The 26,599-nt window shown below is 47.2% G+C and overlaps 2 protein-coding genes across 5 annotated transcripts in view; both read right to left on the minus strand.

Annotated features, from left to right (window-relative positions):
- The window catches only part of RPS6KA6 (ribosomal protein S6 kinase A6), a 36,738-nt gene extending 34,495 nt beyond the window's left edge, over window positions 1–2,243 (minus strand). For 2 of the 3 annotated variants that reach the window (XM_056491373.1, XM_056491372.1), the window contains exon 1: window positions 2,069–2,243. In XM_056491373.1, the coding sequence (XP_056347348.1) occupies window positions 2,069–2,143 (75 nt within the window). In that variant the 5' untranslated portion in view covers window positions 2,144–2,243. Of the gene's footprint in view, window positions 1–1,573; window positions 1,742–2,068 lie in introns of those variants that run through there. The other variant, XM_056491374.1, reaches the window with a different exon arrangement.
- Window positions 2,244–19,290: 17,047 nt separating this feature from the next.
- The window catches only part of HDX (highly divergent homeobox), a 40,486-nt gene continuing 33,177 nt past the window's right edge, over window positions 19,291–26,599 (minus strand). For both annotated transcript variants that reach the window (XM_056491593.1, XM_056491592.1), the window contains 2 exons: window positions 25,784–25,906; window positions 19,291–25,572 (listed from right to left, as the gene is read on the minus strand). In XM_056491593.1, coding sequence (XP_056347568.1) covers window positions 25,447–25,572; window positions 25,784–25,906 — 249 coding nt within the window. In that variant the 3' untranslated portion in view covers window positions 19,291–25,446. The remainder of the gene's footprint in view (window positions 25,573–25,783; window positions 25,907–26,599) is intronic.

Below are 26,599 nucleotides of genomic sequence, written 5' to 3' on the forward strand. Positions count from 1 at the left end.
GTAGCTCTGTTGACTGTAGTTCCAGCAAGGCTAAGGTCAGAGATCTCTCAGACTGCCAATACAAGGCTTAATTCTATAAAATTTAAGTGAAAGTCCAAACTAAAATTCATTTTGAGATAAAATACAGCTTTGTTGAATCCCCAAGCCATGTGGATGCAGAAATCCAGCATGTGAGAAGTGCAGCAGACCCCTGAGATCACTTTAGAAAGGGTTATGACAACACAAGTATTTGATCCTGTAATTTGGGAACTTCACACTCAACCTGAAACTGGTTTGGCACAAAAGGGCTTTAAGTGCTGCTGGCCAAACCTAACAAGGACACAACAGACACCAGGTCACCTGTTAATCAGAGCACAACTGGAGGAGCTTTACACAGACCTTGTGAAATAGCTCAGGCCTGAGGAAAACACAACTTAAAGAGTGACTGTTGCAAACAGTTGCCTCCTAATGTTACACACATACAGAGCCTTTTCAGCTGGACACCCCTGTCCTGTGCTCTGCTGCCTCCCCTTGCTGGCCTGTCCAGCCAAAATACACCCAGGGACGTACATCCCAGTTCAGCTGTAACTCTCTACACTTGAGTATTTTACCACTGATGTATCATAATTTCTGAATATTTCCTAAAGAACTGATCAACAGGACCAAGAAAGTTCTCAGACCCTCGCTAAGTTTCATACCTCAATTACAACAAACTGCTTTTACAGACAGTAGGAACAAATAAGCCTTAATACTTCTGCTGAATTTCTGATCCTGTAGCTTCATTAACATAATTAGGATTTCTCAATATTAAGGTAGAGGGACTGCAGCAAGTACTATTAATCACTAGAACATTTTAAAGTGCTAGAGTGTAGCAGCCATGTATATCCAGTAATTATAGTACTAAAATCCCCATATAATAAAAGCACTAAGAAATTTGGGGTTTTATTCCCTTTCAATTTTTATCAGGAAAAAAAAAAATTCAACAAGACCCTTTAAGGGACGTCTTTTCACTCTTGCAGACTTTGTGCTTCGAGATGATTTTGCCACAGACCCTTTTCATGTACAATAAGAAGAGTCTGGTGCACTAGAGAAAGCAAGTCTGACCAGTTTTAAGCAGCTTTATTTAGATAACATCTTTTGTGTGTCTAACAGACCTAGGTGTAATCTTTTATTTGTCATAGCTGACGATACCTGATACACAACCCTTCACTTCTGATTTCAAAGTGCAAGAGTTTTAATACTCGAGCACCACGTTCTGCTGAGACACGGGAATCATTGCAACAGAACCAGTTTTACCTTTTATTTTCTTTTCAATTGCATTTGCTCCTTGCTGATGAAGCACCTCGAGCACTAAGCAATACCTCGAAGTCGTTCCTCGTTCTTTAACACGTTTAAGCATCCAAACCTCAGCCAGGCACTCCTGGTTCCCTCTGCTCGTTGTGTTGATGATAACCAACGCAGAGTTAGTTATTCAATGTGTAAGCATCCAAACCTCAGCCAGGCGCTCCTGATTCTCTCTGCTCGTTGTGTGTACGATAACTAAAGTATATTTATTCCAGGAAAAGGCAAAGGGACCTCCGTAGTGACAACCTACCTGGACGCACAGCCACATTAGCGCGAGCAAATTTCCAGCAGAACTTAAAGTAACTTTTCACAGGAGCTACGGCCATAAAAGTGAGTTTACAACCCCTTGGATGCTACGAAGGGACGGACACCTGTGACACGAAGCAGCGGGGTGGCGACACAAAGCATCGGCCTCCCCCGGGCGCCGGTGCCGCTACCTCCACACGTGTCACGGCCGGGCCCGGGGCGGCCGCGGGGCTGCGCGGCGGCGGCGGCGGGGCCCGCGGGCCGGCGGGGCGGGCGGGGGCCGCGGCCGGGCAGGGCAGGGCAGGGCAGGGCAGGGCAGGGCAGGGCGGGCGCGGGTCGCGGCCGAGCGCAGGCCGGGGGAGGCGGCGGGCAGGCTGAGGGGGCAGCGGGGCGAGGCCGGCGCGGAGGGGCCGCGGGAGGCCGAGCCGGGCGCAGGTGCCGGCGGGGCGCGGAGCCGGCCCGCCCCGTCCCCCCCCTCCTCCTTCCGCCCCGCACTGACCTCGGCGCCGCTCACGTACAGCTCCATTTTGTGGCAGGGCTGCGGCTCGTCGTCCAGCGGCGCGCACGGCACCATGTCCCGGCTGTGGGGCCGCGGCGGCTCGGCCGCTGGCGGGGGCCGTGCGGAGCGGCGCGGGGCGCGGAGCGGAGCGCGGGCTGCGGGCGCTGCCGGCCGGCGGGGGCGGCGCCGCGCTGCGCTGCCCCGCGCACGCCCCCAACATGGCGGCCCGCGGGGGCGGGGCTTGCGCCGCACCGCGGTGACGTCAGGGCGGGACGGAGAATCCCCTGCATGGGGAAGGGGGGGGAATGACGCGCGGTGACGTCACCGGGGCCGCGGGCGGGCGGGCGGCGACGCGCTGAGGGGGATTGGAGATGGAGGGGCTGGGGATGGAGGGATCGGGGTGAGGGGATTGGGGATGGAGGGATCAGGGATGGAGGGGCTGGGGATGGAGGGGCTGGGGATGGAGGGGCTGGGGATAGAGAGGTTGGGGGTGAGGGGATTGGGGATGGAGGGATCAGGGATGGAGGGGCTGGGGATGGAGAGGTTGGGAATGGAGGGGCTGGGGATGAGAGACAGGTCTGAGGGGCATTGGGGATGGAGGGATTGGGATGGGAATGGAGGGGATTTGGAATGAGGAGATTGGGGGTGAGGGACAGGTTTGAGGGGGACTGGGGATGAGGGGATTGGGAATGAGGGATTGGGGATGGAGGGACAGGTCTGAGGGGGATTGGAATGGAAGGATTGGAAGTGAGGATTGGGGATGCAGGATTTGGGGATGAGGAGATTTGGGATGGAGAGGTTTGGGATGAGGGACAGGTCTGAGGGGGATTGCGGTGGATGGATTGGGGGTGAGGGACACAGGATGAGGGGGATTGGGGATGAGGGATGGGGCTGAGGAGAGGAGGCTTAGGGGACAGGTCTGAGGGAACGGGGATCAAGGGATTGGTGATAAAGGGATTGGGGATGAGGGACAGCGATGGTTGCGGGACAGGCCTGAGGGACGCGCAGTCACTGATCGGCGCTGAGGGCCCCGCACGGGGAGGCTCTTCCTCCCACGGAACTGACAGAGGGGAAGGAAAAAAAAAAAAAACCCACTAAAAAAAACACTGAAAGTTTGGTTGGGTTTTGTTTGCTCGAAGTGCGAGGTGCGGGGACAGGAAGCGCGGGCGGCGCGGCGGAGGCACAGCCCGCTCGGTGGGGAGCGAGGAGGGGCCGGGCGGCTGCAGCAAAGCGGCCCCGACGCCTTTGTTCGCAGGCATGTGCTCGGGAGAGGAGCAGCAGCGCTGCCGAACGGGGGCAGAGAAAGGAGAAAACGTGAAAAACAATGCAAAAATACTCCCCCTTCCCCGTTCGATTTTAGGAGCTGGAAGACACTAGATGATGCTGTCAAAAGTATGTTTTTAAAGCATAGAAAAGTGCCTCAGTGACAGTTTGTGTTTGAATATGCTGTATGATTTATCAATAAGCCCTGCCCTTTAGAAAAAGCAAAGACTCAAACCGTTCTTAATTGCCAAATAATTTTGATGAAATGAGCTCAAACAAGGGAACAAGCTGCTGCACCCCATAGCTGAAACACTTTCCATGCTGATTTTTTTTTTTGGCTCAGAAGTCAACCACTGCACAGACAAGTGTAGGATGCTGTGCTGCTCCAGTCTTTGATTAAATCCAATTCCCAATCCCCCAAAGCTGCCCATTCCCAGTTCCCCGTGGCTGAAGAGTTGCCTATTGTGAATGTGTCACTGCAGCAGCCGCCAGCTGGCACGTCAGCATTTCCATTGCAAGCCTATTTTTAAAGGTCTGGAACTCAACCATGGAAGACAAATGTTTTGGAGTGTGTGCCGGGAAAGTTTGTCCTTCAGAAAATAAAAATCAGGTGAGAAAACGGAGGAGCAAAGTCACAGGTAGTTAACATCGACAGAGAATTTATGCTTTAAATATAGAATTGTTCAGGCTGGGTCACTTTATTTTTGTTGTGGTAGGAGTGTGTGAATACAAAGATTTTGCAGCAATTAAGTGACAGGAGATGAAGGGACAAATTTGCAGGCTGTTGGTGCACACAGCCATATCCCAGTGCCTCTACTGGTGACACTGGTGTGGCCAAGTCTTCTGTGAGATTAAATCTGTACATACTTCATCAGTGCCATTAGGCACTTAATTTAAATATAAAGGAAATCAAGTGAGAAATGATTTCTGAAAGTTGTTGTTCAACAAGAACTTTTGTCTAAAACTCCTGTGGCAGATGCTGTTTTCCTTCATCTGACTTCTCCCATTGCTCCAAATAATAACAGGCTGTAAATGAGTGTTCTGCATCCCCAGGGATTTGAGAAATTCAGAGGAAAGCAATAATTAAAGGAGTTAGGATTGTTATTTGTGTCAAAGGCTAGAAAAGGGAAATTATTATGTGTGTAGACATAAGAAAAAGGAAATTCAGAATTTATGTTTCTCTAGGTCTCACAACCAAACAAGCAAAAGGTATTCAATAAAAAGGCAACAATATGACACTGAAAGGTAAAAATCAGCAAGATCCCCCTCAAATTCTCTTCCACAAACCATCAAAAATATATTAGCAAATCATTGACTTAGGATGACCAGGGCCTCATGTCTTGGATTTCCTATGAATATTTAGATATTATATACCTGGATATTATATGCCCCTATTTCTAGAGCATCTGATCTGCCTATAGGAGTATCAGATCTCATTTGGTGCCCAGGTTTCAGCTGGGGGTATCACATCCCTGCTGTGCAATTTGCAGCTGAGTATTTCTGACATTTCAGCACCTTCCACTGTTCAGCAGCTTCTGCCCATTCCATCCCTCAGCAGCTCCTTGTAGGAGCAGCATGAGAACTTCTGAGGGACTTTGATTAGATGAAGGGTTCAAAATAATTAGTTTCTTAATATAGATTCACTTCAAAATTAATTCTACAGCATGGTAAAATTGCTGAGAGTAGTGTTTTGCTGAGCCTAATTGGAAATGAATAAAAATAATAAAAATAAAAGTAATAATAATATAGTAATAAATGGGATCTTCAGCTTGTTCAGTATCAGAACCATGAAATCCAAGCACTCAGTTGTCCCTTTGATGCACCTGCAGCCACCTGACAGCATCCATACTTACTTTAGTTATTCAATTTCCCTGAAAATCATCAATCACACACTTGAACATATGAACAACAGCTTATTTATGAATTTTAGAAATCCCTGCACATTTCCTGCATGTCATTCCCAGCAGGACATTTCTCAGAGAGGCCAATTACAGACTCATATTCTCTCTCCAGTTTTCTAATTATCTGTAGTTGCCCTAAACAAGATTATTTCAGAAGAATCCTCCAAACATTGTGTTCATTCACCCAGCAAGTTTTCCAGGAAAGGAAAAATAAGAATATTATCATCAGGCCAGAGTCTTTTGTTCCCCTCCTTCCCCAGCTTGGTGACACTGAACCTGAACCATGGCAAGGACAGCAGAGCTTCTCCTGGGAAGCCAAGCAGTGGGAATAGTGGAATATCTGGATGGTGCCTCACTTAGCAAGAGCTCAGGAAAGAAACTGCAAAAAGCAAAGTTTGAGGAAGCTGCCCTTGCTTGCTTCATTCTGTTTTTGCCACTCTGGTAACACCCCTGGAAGGGAACAGGTACAAATTTGGCTTTGGGGATTCAGTTCAAGGCAACTGAACTCTAGGATTGATTGTGAATCTGGTTTGGGGGATAAAGTTAATTCCTCAGGGCGAGTTTATTCAAGTTCATCATCATTTCACCCTTAATCTGTTGTACAATATGATTTCAGCACATTGGCAGAGTCAGAGCAGCACAGCCCTTCCCTGTTGTGTGGATGAATGCTCGTGGGGACAAAGCACGTCCTGTTCGTGCCACTCGCCCTCCTACAGGAGGAAAAACAACTGTCCTGGTGCAACAGAAATGTGTCCTTGGATCCTTGAGTCCCTGCCAGAGCTGCTCCAGAGGAGGGACTGCTTCACACAGAGTCTGGGGAGCTCCATGGGCTCGGTGGGACAGCCATGCCCATTAAAATGTGGAAATCCTCTGCATACACAGGAAATTGCTTAGGTCCTAGGGAGGGAAATACAGCAAAATTTTAAACCCTAGTATTCCAATACCAGACATCTGTATACAGATTAAGTTATGGAACAGCATCATGACAAAATCTTTGGTCAATGCTATGTTAGTGTGAATATGAAACAAAAGTGTGACAGTCCATAACCCACCCTGTATGTTCTGACATTTAAAATATGCACCTAAGCCAAGCTCATTTATGTGTGTTCACAGAGATGTGGTATCAAACACAAACAGTGTGAACTCGTTAAACAGTTCATTGTGTGCTTTGCCCCACTCTGTGAAGACAAGAGGAGTCACTCACAGGAGGGAACAAGCAGAACCTCTCTTCCACTCTTGTGGTTATGTCAGAGTACAAAGTGCAAAGGAAGAGGCCCGTGGTGAATCCCTGCCTCAGCTTCATTCTATTTCCCCATCTCATCTTTGTGCTTCCATAGTAAGGTTTTAAAAGCTCAGTTAGGGATAAAAAAAGGAAGCCAATTGGGAGATGATGCTCCCAGATCAACACCTTAAGGAAGTTCTACTATTTCATTCTCACCGTCAAAACAAACATATTTTGGGGGATATTTTGGAACCACAGGACAGACTTAGCAGCAAATTTTACCACATTTGTCCAAAATGAGCTCAAGAAATATCTCAGCCATATGGAAAATACAATGATTTTATCTCTGCTGATCACAGAGCTTTGACAGTAGGGGATGAAAACTGTAGATAGGCACAGTGAATGAAGATCCTATGAGATTTTTTTATGCTTGTGTGTACTTGTTTTCACTTAAAACCTTTAAGTTTTCCTTCATTTTGAAATGCATTTTGAAATCACATGTTCTATATTTTATATTTTTCCCCCAAAACTGAGTGAATGCTGCAAACCAGCCAACTGACACATCTCAGTTCTTCTCCACCCTCAAAGAAAAATACAAATTAAAGATGCAGTATCCTGTCTCCACACTGGGCAGGAAAGCAGATGCCAGACAGAACCCACAAACAGGGTAAGCAATATCTAAAAATAGAGCTCCAGATTTGTGTTCAGGCTCAAGCAATTCAGGTTTCATAAACCAAGGGTGAGATCCTGCACAGAACAGTCTTGTGGGATATTTCTTCCATCAGTCTGCCCAAGTTTTCTGGAATATCTACATTTACAGTGATTGTAAATTCCACCCTTATCACCAAAGTACCTCACTCTGAGCCTGCTGCTGAGTTGGATCAGGTGTTCCCTGGCTTTATATTGCAAGGGAGAGGGATTGACCCCCCCTCTGCATATTTTTTGGGATTTCACACAGATGTAAATCCCACCTCCACCACCCCACAGGGCACTGCTCCATTCCCCAGGCTGGGGACTCCTGGGCTGGTCACTCACTCAGAGCTGAAGAGAGGGGAAATTTCTGTTTCTCTGCACACATTTTCACTGTTGATTTGGAATAAACCTAAAATAGTTGTCAATAATGTGCACAAATTACAAAGAGAAGGAAAGTAATGAGCAGTCACCAGCTCCCCAAGTGCTGTGGGACAAGACAAGGGGCTCAGAGCACGTCACAGACCCACCACGAGGGCAGAGCAGGGATGGAGTGAGGAGGGGCTGGCTTTACACCCATGGGTGACACTGCAGGGATGGACACTCAGGCTCTGTGGGCACTTCTGGAGCCTGAGCTTAGGAAAGCCCAGCACAGACCACAGGAATCCTGCACCCTCCATGTAATGACTCAGTGAAAACCTCAAGGCCCAGCTTTGTCCAAGCTCCTCCTAAGGACTCATCAACAAGAATTTCTTTGGTAATTCATCTTTTTCCAAAAGCTACTGACAAAAACATGACCAACTGTATTTCTGATAGAAACTCCCAAGGTTAGCTGAGCCAAGTGCAGTCAGAAAACGTAATTAAATACTGAAATAAGTCACTGCAGCAGTGTGCACACACCAACAGATGGCAAATCTACCACAAGCAATTGATCCTTTTTTTAAAGAAACCTGAATCTCACATACTTTTGTCTTGCTCCAGAACTTGCTTCATTATAGCTCTTCAAACCTGATTTATCCTTGAAGCTGAAACCAAGCCTAAAAAAATCCAACTGGAATTTAGAGCAAATTTTGCCTCAGAGCACAGAATAAACCACCATGATGTTCCAATATGCAAATGTATCAACAATGATGAATACTTAAGGGATTGATTGCATCCAAAATCATCGTGATCTCCATCTTCAGGGTAGTTCTTGTGACAGCAGAAGGTGTTACTTCTGCAGTGAGAGAGAGCCAAAGATGTTGCCAGTTCCTAACTTTAGCTAGGAGCCCACATACCATGCCTCAAACCAGTATCCTAATCATCCCAGGTGAAAATTCTTCCCATTTTGGAAGATTATAATTAACTTCCTACTGAGCCATGCTTAGAAAAATGCCTCAACCTGAAAGATGAAATAGGAACTTAGTATCTGTCAGAAATAATTCAGCAGTAGCTGTTTGTGTCTTGCAGTATAAAGATACTGATTTAAAACTACATATTTAGAAGTTGTTTTCTCTTTATTGTGTAACAAAAGGACTTGACTGGATGAGTAATAGCTGCATGAGGAGCAGAGAGGAGGTCGTGAATGCCACTTCAGGGGTGTCACTTTGGGTCTTCAGATAACTGCTGCAGCAGTCAGTGCTGACAGGGTCCCCACTGCTGGAGGGACAGACCCACACCCCCCCAGCCCCCTGCTGCTCTGGGGGTCACCACAGCTCCCCTGCTGCTGCTTCTCCACCACAGTCAAGGTTATTTTCCAGCCGTCTTGACTTTGCTCCTGTTCCAATTGGGGCACAACTTGACTCATCAGTTCTTTATTTGGAACACACATCACATTTCTGCACTTCATCAGTTCTGCTCCCACTGAGGTCACTCATTTGTGGCCATTCAATACTTCCTGCAAGTGCCCAGCTCTGAGTTTGACCTTTTCCCACTGCCCTGAGCCTGGAGCCACTCTCCAGCCAAGGATGCTCTTTGTAGCCCTGTGACTTTGGGTTCAGCAGGACACAATTCTGGAATACATTTCAGAATCAGTCTCTCAAGCCCAACTTCTTTTCCCATTAACTCTGGTGACAATATTCATAATAATTTCAATGGGAGCACGATAATTCTGTAAGTAATTGCTATCAGGAATTTAATTTAATCCTCATTTGACTGACATTTCTTGTTTGCAAGATAACTATTTTAGGAACAATGTCTTGCTAGTATATCTCTCTTCATCTTAGTCATGACTGATAACAGAATAATCATCCCAACCACTTTTCTTTTCCTGCATAATGGCTTTACTGCATTTTTACATAGCAAACACACAAGAATAGAAACAATTAGACAAATAACAGTATTATCTGGAGATGAGCAGGGAAGTGACTAGAACTTACTTGAAACTCTTTACTAGGCTGAGAAGCCTCTCGAGCCCCAACAGAGCTGTTGAAAAGGAACGATGCAAGTTGCCTCTAACTCATGTTTCCCTCAGCTGGGCTTACACAGGTGTGTAAAATACAGAATGCCAATATGCCAAAACTCCAACCTGCTCCTGATTGCACTGCCAGAAAGACACTGAGGGGCTGGAATGAGTCCAGGGAAGGGAAAGGAGCTGGAGCACCAGAGAGGCTGAGGGAGCTGGGAAAGGGGCTCAGCCTGGAGAAAAGGGGGATCAGGGGAACTCCCTGACAGGAGGGGACAGCCAGGAACAGTGACAGAAGGAGAGGGAACGGCCTCAGGCTGGGCCAGGATGGGCTCAGGTTGGACAGCAGCAGGAATTTCCCCATGGAAAGGGTGTCAGGCACTGGAACTGCCCAGGGAGGTTTGGACTCTCCATCCCTGGGGGCGTCCCAAGAAGGATTGGAGGTGGCACTCAGTGCTCCGGGCTGGGGACAGGATGGGGATCGGTCCCAGGCTGGACTCGATGATCCCAGAGGTCTTTCCCAGCCTCAGGGATTCGGGACCCTGCGTTTCCCTACAGAGTTCACTGCCCATCCTCCAGCACGATCCAACAGCACAGCAGCAAAGTCATCGCTGTCACAGTCACATTGTGCTTTTCCAGGACAAACCTGAAGCAGCAATTGCCAGCCAATGGATCTTTAATCAGTGTCTTTCCTACAGAGAAATGCCACAAAACACTTTGCAAGTCATTACCTTGTTCTTAATAACCACCAGCAGCCACGGGGTGCTGAGTAAGGAGGGACAGGGCTCACCACCATTCCCAGTTCTTTGTTGTGTTCCCTCCTTTGCTGTAAATCTACAGGGACAAGCAATTATGAAGAATCTTCAACAAGTTGACTTTGACACTGAAGGAGCTCCTTGTCCTCTCACTGAGGAGCTGTCACAGGCATCGATGGAGCTGTGGCAGAACAGCCGAAAGTGCTAAAAAATTGACAGACGAGCAGACTTTCAGTGATAAGGAAAAAATCCAGTCCAGGCCACGTGAGAGGCAGGTTCTCACCACCCTTAATGGGAGGGATTTTTAGTAAATGTTGTGAATTGGCTTCAGTGAGAAACAGGAGCGCTCCACGGAGGAAACATCTCACAGGATGAGGTCAGACTTCTAGAATGGCTCTAACCACAGCCCAGCCCAGCAGCAATAAACCACCTCTGAACACAAGAATAATTCTGCTGGGGTGCCTCAACCTCCCTAGCAAAGCTACAAAACCTCAGCTCCAGCCTAGCTTCAGTTTGCATTTCACCAGTTTTGGTGTTTTGAAGCAAGTTTAAAGAATGTAATTCTGAGCACCAATATTTATCTCATAAAAGGAGAATCTTTGATTTTTCTTCCTGCAACAAACACAGTGTGGTACTGATGCCTCTGGTACCACCTCTGGAAGGCCAGCAAAAAGCAGCAGGGCAGGACTCTTCCAAAGAGGAGGATTTTCTTTTTTAATACAAAAAATTAACAAGCCTCACTTTTAAAATCTGCTAACAGTAATCTTGAGGAAAAAAGAAATAATGCTGGGTTTGTGTGGGAAGGGAGCAGATTTAAATCTCAAATGAATGACATACCTTGTAATTACAGGAGCCATTGAAAGAGATAGTCAGAATTAAAATACTTCCAATATTCACAGCGAAATATTAATTTGAAAAATTTTCAAGGGTGGATAACTGCGCATAAACAGAGGCAGATGATCAAGGGCTGGAGTTCAAATTAACTCGGAGAAGAAGTCAGCCTTGTTAAATGATATCTAAAATTGTCCCTGAGCTCTTGAGGCAGCGTTTGGCTGGGCGAGCAGCAGCTTGGATTTGCTGTGAAACTGTGCCTTTGTGAGTGCCACAACTGCCTCCCAGCAATGCCTTTCAGAAGCACATGAACTCTGAGAACGCTGAAAAATTTAAATTAAAACACCTTTCCAAATTTTCAATCACCAAACAATGGGTGATTAAGAGCAATCATTAAGCTTGCAGCAACAGAAGTAATGTATTTCTTCCGTTATGACAAAGTCCTCATTTGCTTCATGCATTTTAATAAGACACTTATAAAGTATTTTATGTTGCACCTAGCTATTAATATTGGCTATTTGGCACTCTAGGTGGAAGATGTTTTCACTCAGAGATGATTCCATATGTATTAACGCTACAAATAAAACTATGAACCCATTTTATGTCTATTATTGGCATTTTTTGGACACAGTGGACCAAATGGATTCAATTAATAGCATTTTTTGCACCCAATGGACTCAATTAATGGCATTTTTTGAGTGAGGGAGATAATTACCTGAGCACAGAACAGGCAGGAGACCCCAAGACCCCTTAGATACGATTTTAATGGGATAAACACATGGTATCAGTTTTCTGTACAGAACATTTGCCATAAATATTTTCTCCACAAAGGATTTTCCTCCATAAAACGCCACTCTGATTGCTCAGCATTTCCCTCTGACTCCCCTCGTGTCTCTCTGATGGATCTGCTGAACCCGCCGAGAGCTGCGGGGGGCTCAGGGGAGCCCAGAATTGTCATTCCCTGTTTGTCTCCTTGTTTGTTTAACTCCAACCCCGCGGTTCTGGCTCCCTCCAAATTCGCTTGGAGACTCTGGCAGTGCTTTCCCAGAGCTGTTGGCCTGTCACAGTGACAGGTTTCATTCTGCTCCGTGCAGCTGCAGAACAGGGGGAGCTCCTTTACAGGTGTCCTTAACCCCTCAGTGACCAGCCTGACCAGCCCTAAACACATTTATAACCCTCGATGGTTTGTTGTAAATGACGAAACAATTCAAGGAGTCACCCAAAAAGAGTAAATTAAAGCTATCAAAGGTCAGATCTTGGCATGAGAAAACTGGAATGACTCAGTTTATCCAGAGCATGAGTGGGATCCGTTGAAGCTCTCATACATTGAACTAAGAAATGCTTCCAGCAAAAATACTTGCCATTGTAAAACCTTTAGGATATGAAAAAATATAAATAACACAACATTTTTAGTAGATAAGGGTAAAAACAGCTTTTAAAACCTCTTAAGCAGGGGATTTTCTAATGGACTGTATTTTAATTTTTGCTTATTACTACACTTCTTTTAAACAAACCATTACTTTGTGCACGGATTTTCCTTTCCTTGCCTGTATTCCAGCCCTAAAACATTCCAGTGAAAAGTCCACGGTATGAAGCTCATAGTGAAGCAAACAAAAAAAAAAAGGCTGGGTTTTATTTTTTCCTTATCGAGCCAAAAATCACCCGTCATCCCAGCCCACAGCTACTCCCACGGCAGCGCTGTCAGCGCTCACATCCCGCCCCGCGCCGCTTCCCGGAGCGGCTCCCGCCGAGCCGCGGCACCGGGGACAGCGGGACAGCGGGACAGCGGGGACAGCGGGGACACTGGGGGATACTGGGGGATACTGGGGACAGCGGGACAGCGGGGACAGCGGGGACAGCCAAGGGACAGCGGGGACACTGGGGCAGCCTGGGGACAGCGGGGACAGCGGGGACACTGGGGGATACTGGGGGATACTGGGGGATACTGGGGACAGCGGGGACAGCGGGACCGCGGGACAGCGGGGATACAGGGGACCGCGGGGACAGCGGGGACACTGGGGACAGCGGGGACAGCGGGGACAGCGGGGACACCGGGACAGCGGGGATACTGGGGACACTGGGGACACTGGGAGACACCGGGGACAGCGGGGACAGCGGGGACACTGGGGACACTGGGGACACTGGGAGACACCGGGGACAGCGGGGACAGCGGGGACAGCGGGGACAGCGGGGACACTGGGGACACTGGGGGATACTGGGGACACTGGGGGACACTGGGGGATACTGGGGACACTGGGGGACAGCGGGGACAGCGGGGACAGCGGGGACAGCGGGGACAGCGGGGACACTGGGGGATACTGGGGGATACTGGGGACAGCGGGGACAGCGGGGACACCGGGACAGCGGGGACATTGGGGGGACTGGGGACACTGGGGACACTGGGGACACTGGGGACAGCGGGGACAGCGGGGACATCGGGGACAGCGGGGACAGCGGGACAGTGGGGACACCGGGGACACTGGGGACACTGGGGGATACTGGGGGACACCGGGGACACTGGGGGACACTGGGGACACTGGGGGATACTCGGGGACACTGGGGACACTGGGGGATACTGGGGACACTGGGGGCACCGGGGACAGCGGGGACAGCGGGGACACTGGGGGATACTGGGGGATACTGGGGGATACTGGGGACACTGGGGGACACTGTGGGGACACTGGGGGACACTGGGGACAGCGGGGGATACTGGGGGATACTGGGGACACTGGGGGGCACTGGGGGATACTGGGGGACACCGGGGACACTGGGGGACACTGGGGGACACCGGGGACACTGGGGGATACTAGGGACACTGGGGACACTGAGTGACACTGGGGGACACTGGGAGACACTGGGAGACACTGGGAGACACTGGGGACACTGGGAGATACTGGGGGACACCGGGGGGCACTGGGTGACATGGGGCACACCGGGGACACCAGGGACACTGGATGACACTGGGGGACACCGGGGACACTGGGGACACTGGGTGACACCGGGGACACTGGGGGACACCAGGGGACACCGGGGACACTGAGTGACACTGGGGGACACTGTCCTGTTCAGGTGACACCATCCTCTTCAGGTGACACCATCGTTTTCAGGTGACACCGTCCTGTTCAGGTGACACCATCCTGTCCAGGTGACACCAGGTGACACTGTTCTTTCCAAGTGACACTGTTCTTTCCAAGTGACACTGTTCTTTCCAGGTGACTGCTCCGAGCTCCTGGAGCTCCTCCAGGGTCCGCCCTCCCACCCCAGGCTTTGCTGAGCTCTGCTCCCATTCCCTGCTGCTCTCCCTCTCCCAGGACCTCCATGTCCATGGCTGTGGCACTCTGAGCGTTCCCAGCTCTTCTTGTTTTACCAGCTTCCATTTCCCCACCGTGCATGGACACTTGGTGTCTCAGTTTAACCTTTGTTAACCCTTCCAAGCTGGATCAGTCCTGTTCCCTTCCTGCTGTGGCCTCCTGAGGATACACACACCCAAGGGACGGATGAAAGGAAGATTTCACAGAATCCTCTGGGTTGGAAAAGAGCTCTGAGGTCACTGAGTCCAGCCTTTGGCTGATGTGTGATCCTGGATCTTGGATCCCCCCTTTAAGCTCAAATCATGATGGTGGCAAAGGCAGGAGGCCACAAATCCAATCCTTTATCTCCATTCTTGGTGTATTTACAGCTCCTGTCATTCCTGCTCTGCAGAGCCACTCTGAGATGGGGTGACCTGTGTGTCCCTGTCCCCACCCACCTCCCAGGTTATCTCTGCCTCTCCTGCCTGCTGAGCTGTCCCATTTTCTATATACACAAGTTTTCTTTCCACATTGAAACCCTTGAGCTCACAAGATGTGTGAGCAGCTCCAGGTCTCATAATACCCAACTGATTTAGCCAATATTTCCACTTTTGTTGTTGTTGTTGGAAATTCAGAGTGAGATGACAACAATCTCTTCTTTCCTCTCTCTTCGTTGGAAATTTCCTTTTCCAGGAAGCAAACATTCTCTGCTGGAAGGGGGTGATCCCTGTGTGAGCCATGGCAGTGGTGTGGAGGTGGGAGGTGATGGAGAGATGTCCCTGTCACTACAGGAGCAGCAAATAAAATGTCCCTCACCTGGCTGGACCGGTCACTGCCCCAGGTGGGAAATCTGCAATCAGTCTCTAATTACTGCTCATGGCCTGGCTGTTAATGGGAGCTGCACTGAACCCCAGTGTGGTGGAGCCAACAGAAGCTCTGAGCCATGGTGGGATGTTGATTTTGGGGTGACTCAGAGGGGCCCCCACTGCCCCAGCCCCCACGGAATTCCAGGCACACACACTCCCTGCCCAGCCACGCACAGCCCATTCCCAGAGCCCATCTGAGCTATAAATACACACCCAGATCATCCATCGACATTTAAATATAATGCACTGCCAGCGAGAGGGGTTTTAAATATCTGAAGGATGTGGTATCTTGGAAACCGATTGCCTCGAGTTGCCCAAATCAATTACAGAGTGAATCAACACACGGCTCTGGCGTGGGAGCAGCGAGCAGCTGTGCTGCCACCCGTCCCTGTCCCCATCCCTGTCCCCAAACCTGTCCCCAAACCTGTCCCCAAACCTGTCCCCAAACCTGTCCCCAAACCTGTCCCCGGGCTGGGAGCACAGCAGGGAGCCCCAGCTGCTCCTGCTTCCCCAGGACAGGGCACTGAATGGGGCAGCTCTTATCTCAGCTCCTTCAGCTGAATTCAAGAGGGCAAAACCAATTGAAAACCAACTGCAGAGGTGGAAGGAGTCTTTTATCTGGGGATGTTTGCACAAATTAAAAGGGTTTTACTGCTAATTGCTGACATCTTGTCAATATTTTCTACCTGTCTTCAGGCCATCAGCAGCACTTGCTCTGAAAATTGTGAGTCCTGGTTCTTGCAGAGGACACAGATCACAGCAGCTCACAGCCCCCATGGCAGCAAGAAATGGCATTTTCAGCCACACACTCTGGGGTTTTGTATGAAAAAAAAATAGATTAATTAAAATTTTAAAGAACAGAAACTCAGAAAATCATCTATTTCTGAAGTGTGGTTGTAGAACATGCAGAAATGTGTCCATCCTCTTCCCATGGCCCAGATTAGGTAAAATACTCATTCCAGTGGGATTTTTCCCAAAAAGGGCTAAACCAGGGAGCCTGTGCCAGCATTAGTGGCTTAAAACTCTGCTGCTTGGCTGTGCAGGTGTTTGGTGAGGAGTCCACGACCTCATCCCCACACAGGAGCTGAGCACCCTCAGCTGTTTCATTCCTCCCTCATCAGTTTGGATTCCTTGGCCAGGCTCTGTAAAAAGCCTGAAATTTTAAATAATGGTCCAAAAATGGGATGATGTAGCCAGGAGAGTGTGGGTTGCTGAGAGAAGAGAAGGCTGAGCTAAATATTTGGCAGAATTAAGCAAACCAGGAAAGACATGTGGGCATAAAGAAATAATTCAATATTCAATTTCTGGCAGAATTCATGAAATCTGTTTATAGTTCAGATCACAGCGAGCCATTTATTACTATTATGGGAATGAAGGCTTGGGGGGCTGGTTGTAATGGGTTTGCAACTGTTAAATGATTTACAGAACATTAAATTCATGGTAATTAACCCATGGTCCTTGAGCTGCTGGAGTGTCTTATTCCCAGGTGCCATTCCAAGGATTTGGCCTTCCCAAAATGGGCTCTCCTGTGTGGTTGCTGCTGTCCTGCTCTGTCCATCCTTGAGGGGCTGGGACCTGCTGAGTGACTCTCCAAAATTCATTTCAAATTCCCCTTAATTCTGACCAAGCCCAAAACCTTCAGAGGAAAGAAGGGCTTTTAATTGAAAATTTCATGTTTAACAGAAGAGAGAAGATTGCCAGGGAATAATGAGGTTGGACAGAAATTTTCCTTCAAAAAAAGTCAAATGAGCTTTTTCTAGTGAAAAATTCTACACAGTCCAAAATTATTCCAGATTTCCAGCAAGAAATAACCAAAAAGCAAGAACTTTGGTGCCCCCAAACCTAAATCCACCTGGGGAAATTAAACTGGAATATGTTCCTGGTTTATGGCTGCACCTTCAGTCTGATCTCAGTCTCCTCTTCACGAAACTCCAGATTTATTTTAATATTCGATTTTTCATTGAGACAAAAATAGTTGTTCATTCTGAAATGTGAAGTATGGTGGCAATTCAAGGCGTTTTTCCTCAATTCCTGGCGGTTTTTGCCACCAGGTGGCAATGGAGCTGCAGCAGCACCGGGCTCGGGTGGGCTTTTCCCAAAACATCCGAGCTCAGAGTCCCAGAACTTTTGTTACTAAATCTTTAGGGTCAGACAGGTTTAACTCCTCTCCGTCCATGTTCTCTCTGGTTTTCCCCTCCCTCTCGGCAGCCGAAATTCCCAAGCTGGACGGGGCTGAGCTCGGAGTTTGGGTGACTTTGGAGAGTTTAATTAAGCAGGATTATGCAGATCTGCCGGGCAGGAGGAGAGGAGCCCGGTGATCCCGCGGCCACATCGCCACCTGCCAGCGGGGCCAGCGCCGGCAGCGGCGGGACACGGGAGCTGCGGGATATCGGGAATTGCGGGAATCGGGACTGGGGACACGGGAGCTGCGGGATATCGGGAATTGCGGGAATCGGGATGGGGGACACGGGAGCTGCGGGATATCGGGATTGGGGGATATCGGGATTGGGGACACGGGAGCTGCGGGATATCGGGAATTGCGGGAATCGGGACTGGGGACACGGGAGCTGCGGGATACCGGGAATTGCGGGATATCGGGATGGGGGACACGGGAGCTGCGGGATATCGGGATTGGGGGATATCGGGATTGGGGGACACGGGAGCTGCGGGATATCGGGAATTGCGGGATATCGGGATTGGGGACACGGGAGCTGCGGGATATCGGGAATTGCGGGATATCGGGATTAGGGACACGGGAATTGGGGGATACGGGAATTGGGGAACACGGGATTGGGAGACACGGGAGCTGCGGGATATCGGGAATTGCGGGATATCGGGATTGGGGGACACGGGAACTGCGGGATATCGGGATTAGGGACACGGGAATTGGGGGATACGGGAATTGGGGAACACGGGATTAGGGGATACGGGATTGGGGGATCTGGGAATTGCGGGACAGGAGAACTGGGGGACGCGGGAATTGAGGGACGCGGGAATTGAGGGACACGGGAATTGGGGGATCCGGGAATTGCAGGATACGGGAATTGGGGGATACGGGATTGGGGGGGCCCGGGGACTGCGGGATACGGGAATTGGGGAATTCTGAAATCTCAGGATCCGGGAATTGCGGGATCTCGGAATTTTGGGACTCGGGGGATCTGGGAACTGCGGGATCTGGGAGTTGTGGGACCCTGAAATTTCAGGATCCGGGAATTGCAGGGCACGGTAATTTTGGGATCCGAGAATTGCGGGAGCCTGAAATGTCAGGATCCGGGAATTGCGGGATCCGGTAATTGCGGGACCCGGGAATTTCGGGATCAGAGAATTGCAGGGCCCAGGAATTGCGGGACCCGGGAATTTCGGGATTTGGGAATTTCGGGATCCGCCCGGACCCCACTCCCGTGTCCCTGCCCGGCACCAGAGCACGCAGCCCGCACCAAATCCCTTTTCCGTGCGGTCCCTCGGGCTCTTCCACCATCCCTGGGTTGAACCAGTTCCACTCCTGTCCCTCCCCCCGCACCCCGGCTGCTCCTTCCAGCGCCAGGATTGCTCCTGGAGCCACCAAACATCAGCTCCAACAACCGTCCCCACTTTCCATCCACTGCACTGGGGACAGGATTTAGCTCTGGAGATCTTTAACTTAGGAAATGCCAAGGGATGGGATGAAAAGAGCACAAAGAGCTCACATTTAGCTTAAAAATAGCTTTAAAAAACCCCATAGCTCAACATGAACTGAGCAGGGTCGGTGCTGGGTGTGCAGTACCTTCACTGGACACAAATCCCATTTTGGGAAGGGACATTTCACTGCTCCTGGGACAGAGGGCTCCAAGTTCTGTATAAAATTCTGTATAAAATTCTATATAAAATTCTGTATAAAATTCTGTATAAAATTCTAATTCTGAAAAGTCACTCCATAAATAAATTAATTTATATGGGCTGAGCCTTGACATGGATTTAATTCTTGTTGTTCTGAACAGAACTGAACATTTATAAAGCCACAATAAAGACAGAAACTGAGAAGTTCATGTAGGAAAAGGAGTTAGTTCACCTTTATTTCATTTCTCCATAGTCCCAAACTTGACAGACGTAGAAAAATATCCTTGAGTCAGTAGACAAATTTACCAATGCTAAATAGCCCTTTTCTCTGACCATCTGGGCCACCCTAAATACATTTGTACAAGCATTACTTCAGGGGCTTTCAATAAAAGGTTCTTCTAAACTATAAACAATAAACTACAGGGGAAAAACTCGAGCTACCAAAGCATGCAGATGAAGGGATCTTCCAAAAAAAAATTCAGAAAGCAAACCAACCTTGAGATGCATTTGGAAGAAAAAACAAATTAGGACAATTTGAGGAAGAAATAATTAATTATCAGGAGTCAAAGCAAACTCTGTCAAGGTTCTGTGGATAAGTTAAAATATCTATGGCACAACTTTTCACCAAAAAAAAAAAAAAAAAATTAAGGCGAAGACCAACGTTTTATATAAAAATAGCTGAGCAGGCTTCTAAAGCAGGAAATCAGCATTTCCAATGATGACTCTGTTAATACAAGATTATAAATACCCTTTATATACACAGAAAACCAACTCAATACAAATGTCTGGACTGTTTCTCTGGGCATCTGGCACTCCAAATGCCCAGATCAGGTGTCCTGGACCATAGTGGAGGTACTTCAGTTGAAGGTTTGTAGTAGTTTCTTTGCTACACATACTGATACAAATCATAAAAATGCAATATAAATAAAGATTTTCACACAGAAACTCAGGAATATGCTCAGGTTACAAAGCTTAAGGAATTGGCCCAGAAGGAAATGACAGAAGATTTAAAATCATTAATTATCCTGTTTTGCAGGCAAAGGAAAACATCTAAGTAATACAGTAATATTTAATTTTCAATTTTTTTTAAATGAAACTGATTCCTACAGTGAAAATAAAGCAGAAGTTATTGTGGCAGAAGATTCATGATCTCTTCAGAAATACAGCAGTTTGTTTATTTGCCAAGATTACTTAGAAATATTATTATGGGCATTTTCATAAATTTCCAAGCCTAAAAGTTACTAATTGCAAGGACATAAACAATAAACCATTTTTGTATGGATGTATTTGACTAATTTTCAGAACTATGCAATTGATATGCAGCAAGACAGAGAAATAAGAGCAAATGAAATATATTTGAGAAGAATTCATTAACATTTCAAGTTAAAATACCTTTGTAGAGCTACTGTGATCAAGTTCAGTGTATCTGTGCACATTGTAAATCTGCATCTGAGTGTTCACACACACTCAGTAATTCCAGAAACAACCCCAGAAATGATAAAATTCCTACTGGAGAAGACAATTTTCCCCCAGCACAACTCAGTGGATTTGCCAATGACTTTTTGAACTGTATTTCACAAAATCTGCAGATATAGCAGAAGCTCTTGTTTTCCACAGCACAGAAACCTTTTAATTTATTGAAATTATCTTGATTAAAACCCAGAACCTTCATTTCTGCCTCCTTGTGCCTCCTTCCCTCCATCCCCCTTGTGCATCCTGCCACCCTTCCCCTGCACTCCAGGGAGAGAAATGTGATGGGGGAAGTTCAAGGAACTCTTTTCAGATGAAACCTGAATACAAACATGGTCTAAATCTACATTTGACCTCAGTTTGTTACTGACCCATTTTCATTTAACACTTCAAAATTCTTTCTACAAGGTCTCTATAAAGTTATGCCAAAAAAAAGGGAAACAACTGAAACAAAAATCTGCAGAGGTATTTATGAACTGTGATGTCTCAGGAAGTGTAAAATCCTTTTCCTTACAGTGCTGAGATCACTGACTGCTCTCTCAGATTAAGTCATCTGATGCACTGAGCAATGTTCCAACAATCACTAATACTAGAATTAAGGATAATACTAATTTCTCACAGTAACTGCACCAAAACCAGCACAGCCACCCCACCATCCTTCAGCTTTAACAGAAATATTTTCTCCCATTAACATATGCTAAGCTTTTCTCCCTAATATTCCATTATTTCCTTCTCCACAGACTGTGATGAACACAAATACAGAAAAACAGCACTAAAATAAAGTGATGGCTCACACTCAGCAAAAACCAAGCACAAACTGAAGGATGCACATTGGGAACAATTTATTGCCTATAAAAGGTTAAAAAAAATTCCTAGATTCACATTTTCTGTGTGGGTTTAAGGGGTGTCACGTTTCAGAGGTAGTGTTGTGTAAAATGTAAATCAGAGCTGGAAAAGAGTTATTGACTTAGTTCAGTGACATGGGAAACTGTTCCCAGAGCCAAAGCACTGACCTGAACTGTTTTCCTTCCAGGAACATCCTTCAGCCAAGAGGATTTGCTCCTTTGTGGGAAAAGAACCCCCACAAGCCCAAGGCTCTGCCCTGTGTCTGTTCTGACCAAAGCAGCTGCTGTTTTCCAGAGCAATAAATACTCAGACTAAACTCCTGTTCTTCCATGGAAAACACCCATTTTGTAGTGCTGCTATTATTTTTTCCCCCAAATTTTCAGATTTCACATGTGTCAATGTGGTAAGAAGTTTTTGATTAAAGAAATCAAGGCCCACAGTGCAGCTCATGTTCTCTGGCAGCCAGGTGGAGTTTCCTCACTCCCTAACTTTGCTGAGCTGGAGGATTTGGGGCAGGAAAGGCAGAGTCTGAGCCAGGCTCCTCCCTCCCTCTGGGGGAGCTGGGCAGGGCTGCACATCAAGCTCTGGGCTGGAACAAGCTGTGAATTGTCCCAGTGCCAGGAATTCTGTGCTGCTCCCTTCATGCACCTTCCTGTCCCTCCTGACAGCAGCAGCACCCGAGAGCAGAGGCCAGCAGGGACTCAGGGCAAGGTCAGACTGCAGTTTGTGTTCAGGGTCAGGGACACAGCAGATCCCAAAGGGCAGGGCAGATCCATCCCAAGCAGGGATTCCCATCCCAAACCAGGATGTCCTTGATGCTGCTGGTTTGTTCATCACTCCCCCTGCCTGAGCCCAGCAGCAAACACAGCTTCTCCTCTCAGGGAAGACAGAACCAGGACATTCCTCACTCACAGGGCTGCACAGCCCCAAACTCTTCATTTCAAACCTTTTATTGCCTTAGTGAAAAGAAATACTTGGAGAGATTAAAGTGCAGAGCTGCCTCCAGGGCCAGGCACTCCAGAAACCTCTTAGGTTCATCTGCTCAGGTACCTTTAACCTGCCCCTAATTCACCTACTGGAGTACTTATTGTTTTTTTGGAGTATTTCCTGATACTGTTACTCCTGTCAGACCTATGGATGTGACTGAAGCATCACCTGCAGGGAGAGCAAAGGAGGCAGAGCTCCAGGAATCAGGATTTTGACCATGAGCAAACTGTCCAGCATCAAAAGCAGCTCCCCAGGGAGAGCCTGTCCTGCTCTGGGTAAAGTGTCTGCTCTGGGCCACTTTCCCACCTGGGTTTCTTCAGAAAGACATCACTGATGTTCCCATGGATGCTTTAGGAATGAACAACACCAGGGAAGTCACTGTTCATGGGCAAAGTAAATGAGAGACTTTGCAGGATGGTCAAACACTGACCCATGGCCACGGAAAGGTGACAAAACCACCATAATTCACATTAGTCACTCAGTGAGCAGAAAGGGGGCTGGGTTCTGTCACCCTGGCAAGCACAGGAGGAGCTTTATCTCCTGTGGGAGGTTATGAAATGATCAACTGCACTAAATGCAGTTTGTAACCATCCTACAGACAGGGGAAACACCCTGAACCCAAACCCACCCCAGAGCCACCCCCACTGCTCTCCACCAACATTTAACCACCTCTAATGGTAACAGATTTTGGTGGAAATACACACTGATACTGAAAGAAACCCAGCCAAGGAGCTGTGGAGCATCTTCCTTCCCAGATTCTGTTACTCAGGGGTATAATTTATACTCTGTTTTTCCTGATTATCCTGTAGTGTTGTCAAGTGTCCCAGGCTGTGTTCTGTCTCCCCACATTGCTCTTCTCTCCAGCAGGATTCCAGATTCCTGGAGAACAGGGACTGACACAATTGTTTGTATCTAGCAAACAGTTAATTCAAAATTCATTCCTTTGATTTGTTTGGACATGAAATAGCAGCAAGACAGCAAAACAGGAACCATCAATGGAAGTTTTTCTTGCAGGAAGGTAGATGATTTCATTGACCATGAAACTGAGAACTCCTGTTAAGAGTATCCTGCCCTCTGTCATGGGAATTCAAGTGGAAGAAGCAGGAAAACAGGGACCAAGTAGTGGCAAATCCCAGCACTGTTTTTTTAGATTTCACAAAAAACAAGAGGTTTCATTGTCAGTGGCACAAATTTCCTTTCTAAAGAGAACAGCAACAGGAACCATTGTCAGCCTGCCATAGAACACCCTTTATAAATGAGTTTTTCAGAGCAAGCAGAATTCCAGCTCAGCTCTATCCCCCCTGTGAAGGACAGCACTGTCAGCTCTGCTCACAAACTCCATCTCTACTCTGAGTTTTAATGCCTCAACTCACACACAGCAGCTTGGAACTCTGGGCTTTCCCTGTGGAAGGGAAGCTCTGCTGGGAATTTACAGAACTGTACAGGGGGCAGAACTGAGACTCTTGGTTTTTCAGAAGACCTTTTAAAGCTGTTCCTGCCCTTTCTGCAGCTGGTATTTAACAGTATTGCTAAAAGCTCCTCATGCCCAAGGAGAGGAGAGACTAAAAACCTGAAAGAACAGAGCTCACTACTGATTCTAAACAAAAAGAGCTGTACAAGTGATTAGGGAGGAACTGATCAGACTGAGAAAACCCTAAAACCCCAGTTTAATCCCAGCATTAAAGAAAAGAGAGATGTAAATATTTCCCCAACACTCTGGATTTTCTGAGCTACACCTTGGACCTCCCACTGAAATGAAGGGGATTACTCATTGCATGAACAAGGATTCCCCAGAGTCAATTATTATTTGGCTTAAAATGGGAAGATCAGGTTTTTTACCAGACTGAAGTACCAGTGTGAAAAATGCTTGTGAGGGATATCCAGGTTGGAATTGGAGCATCAATGCCATGGGCAGCATGCACAGAACCATCCTGGAGGAAAAGAGCTCCAGGACTGAGACCTGCCTTGGGCTGTCACCAGCCTGTCACCACTGCCAGGGCCAGGCATTCATGGACACCAACACACCCCACTGAGTCCACCTGAACATCTCTGCCATCCATTCCCCCACAGGAGTGAAGGATTCAGTGCCAACAGCTCTGGGAAGGAAGAAATTCAGTTCAGCTCCTGCCTGCAATTCAGATCACAGTTTAGAAATGGCACTTGCCAAAAAATGCACCAGGCAGGGCTTCAGACCAGACCTGCAAAACTCACTTCCCAACACTGGAAAACCTTTCAGCATGCAATGACAGCTGTGGAATTCTGACTGGCTTGGTAAACTGGAGCAAAGTTTGTGGAAAAATATTTAACCAAGACTTAAAATAATAATAAGAACTTTAGCATTCAGGCTTTGACAAATAAGAACTGTGACTACAATCATTAAACTCTAATGAGTGTAAACATCCAATCCCATTGCTACTGTACTAGGAAGTTGTGTCCTGCAGCTATCAGGGTTCCCATTTCCACCTCATTTCTTCCAACACTTATCACTGCTTCCTTGCATTAATAATTTATTAACAATAATTCATTTTTTTCAGTTAGCCTTTCAAGGTTTCTTCAGCTATTTTGGTCAGAAAAACGGAAGGTTTAACAATCTCAAGTCAGAAAACAAAAAACACTTCAGTTTAATTTCAGGTTTTCAAGCACAACTCAGAGAAAGCCTGTTATTCTATTTGGATCCCCAATTTTTAGTCCACCTACCTGAGTAAAAATGGGGAAAAATATAATAAACAGGCCTGGAGAGCACTGGAGCTGTTGTGTCACACAACATTTGTTTCCCACTCCTGCTCAAAAAGACTTTGCTACAGAGCCAGAGTTGTACTGGAGAGTCCAAGTTAATCCTACCCAAGCTGCTACCAGTGAACCCTTCCCTCAGGCAGTTCTTTGATTTTCCAAAGCCAGCATTCCCAACTCCTGGGCACTGCAAGGCTGGGAGGAGCTGCCCTGCAGCACAGGCTGCCTCCCTTGGGCTGAGAACACTGCAGAGCAAAAGCCTCTCTGTCCCCTGAGCCCTGCACCTCCTGTGGGCTGGCTGTTCTGTCTCTTCCACAAGAAAAAGCCATCACAAACTGTCTGAGGCATTTTTCTCTGACAGGGATGAGAGGCTGAATGAGGTATCGTCGGGCTCTGGGGATGTGTGGTTGAAATCCATTTCTTCAAGTTCAGGAGGTAAGTTTGAAAGCAGAGCCTACAAGGGAAAAACATATCTAATATAGAGTATATTCATGATTAGGTGTGGTTTTGATGTCAGCAGTGCTTTAAACAAAGAGTGAGAAAATGAATCAAGTTGTACAATCATAATTTGAGTCTCTGGAATAAACCCAAGGGAGGGACACAACACAAAAGAACAAACACCTTCTGATATTAAACACAGATATCAAACCTGCTCCAGGATTTACCTGCTGCTGTTCCTTATCATCTGATTTAATTGCAAGTATCAAACTCCGGGTAAACGTCTGCAGCTCAAAATATTTCTGTTTGTGGTTCTCCAGCTGACTCTCAATGAACCTGACCTCTTCATTCTGTGGGGAAACCAGAGAGTTCTGGCAATTATCTCAGAACCATGGAATCCTTTAGGCTGGAAAATCCCTCTAAGACTGAGCCCAACCATCCCCAGCACTGACCATGTCCCCAGGTGTCACATGTCTATTAAATCCCTACAGGGATGGGGACAGGAATAAGCACACCTCAAAACTCCTGGGTTAAAACTAAATTGTCACTAAAATCTATTTTTAATGACAATGACAACCAAAGCCCAGATCTCTAGAAGTGATCAGGGGGCAGTGAGAAGAGACAGCAAATAAATTCCATTATTGCAGCAGAAGGTTTGACACAAAACCAAGGGAAAATGACTTGAGAATTCCTCAAAGCTACCATGAATTAAAAGATAAAATCCTCCAGTGCAACTGGGTTTGATATGGATCAAGTGTCAGCTCACCAAGCTCCTCAGGATCCCACAAGTTACAGAATAACCAGGAATATCAGAGTGACAGAACAGCTTGGAAGGGACCTTAAAGATCATTTAGTTCCAACCTCTGCAGAGTTGTTTATGGGGCTGGAACTAAATGTAATGTGTTACAAAATGAGGAAATATCAATAATTAGTGTGCTTTGGCTAAAAATGCATTTCCTAATCTATACTATCTCTTAATTAAAAATTCAGATTTGGTAAGTATTTCTGTTTATTCCAAGTATCTCTTCTCTTTCAAACTAATT

Source organism: Oenanthe melanoleuca, chromosome 4A (genome assembly GCF_029582105.1).
Source record: "Oenanthe melanoleuca isolate GR-GAL-2019-014 chromosome 4A, OMel1.0, whole genome shotgun sequence".
Lineage (NCBI taxonomy): Eukaryota > Metazoa > Chordata > Aves > Passeriformes > Muscicapidae > Oenanthe > Oenanthe melanoleuca.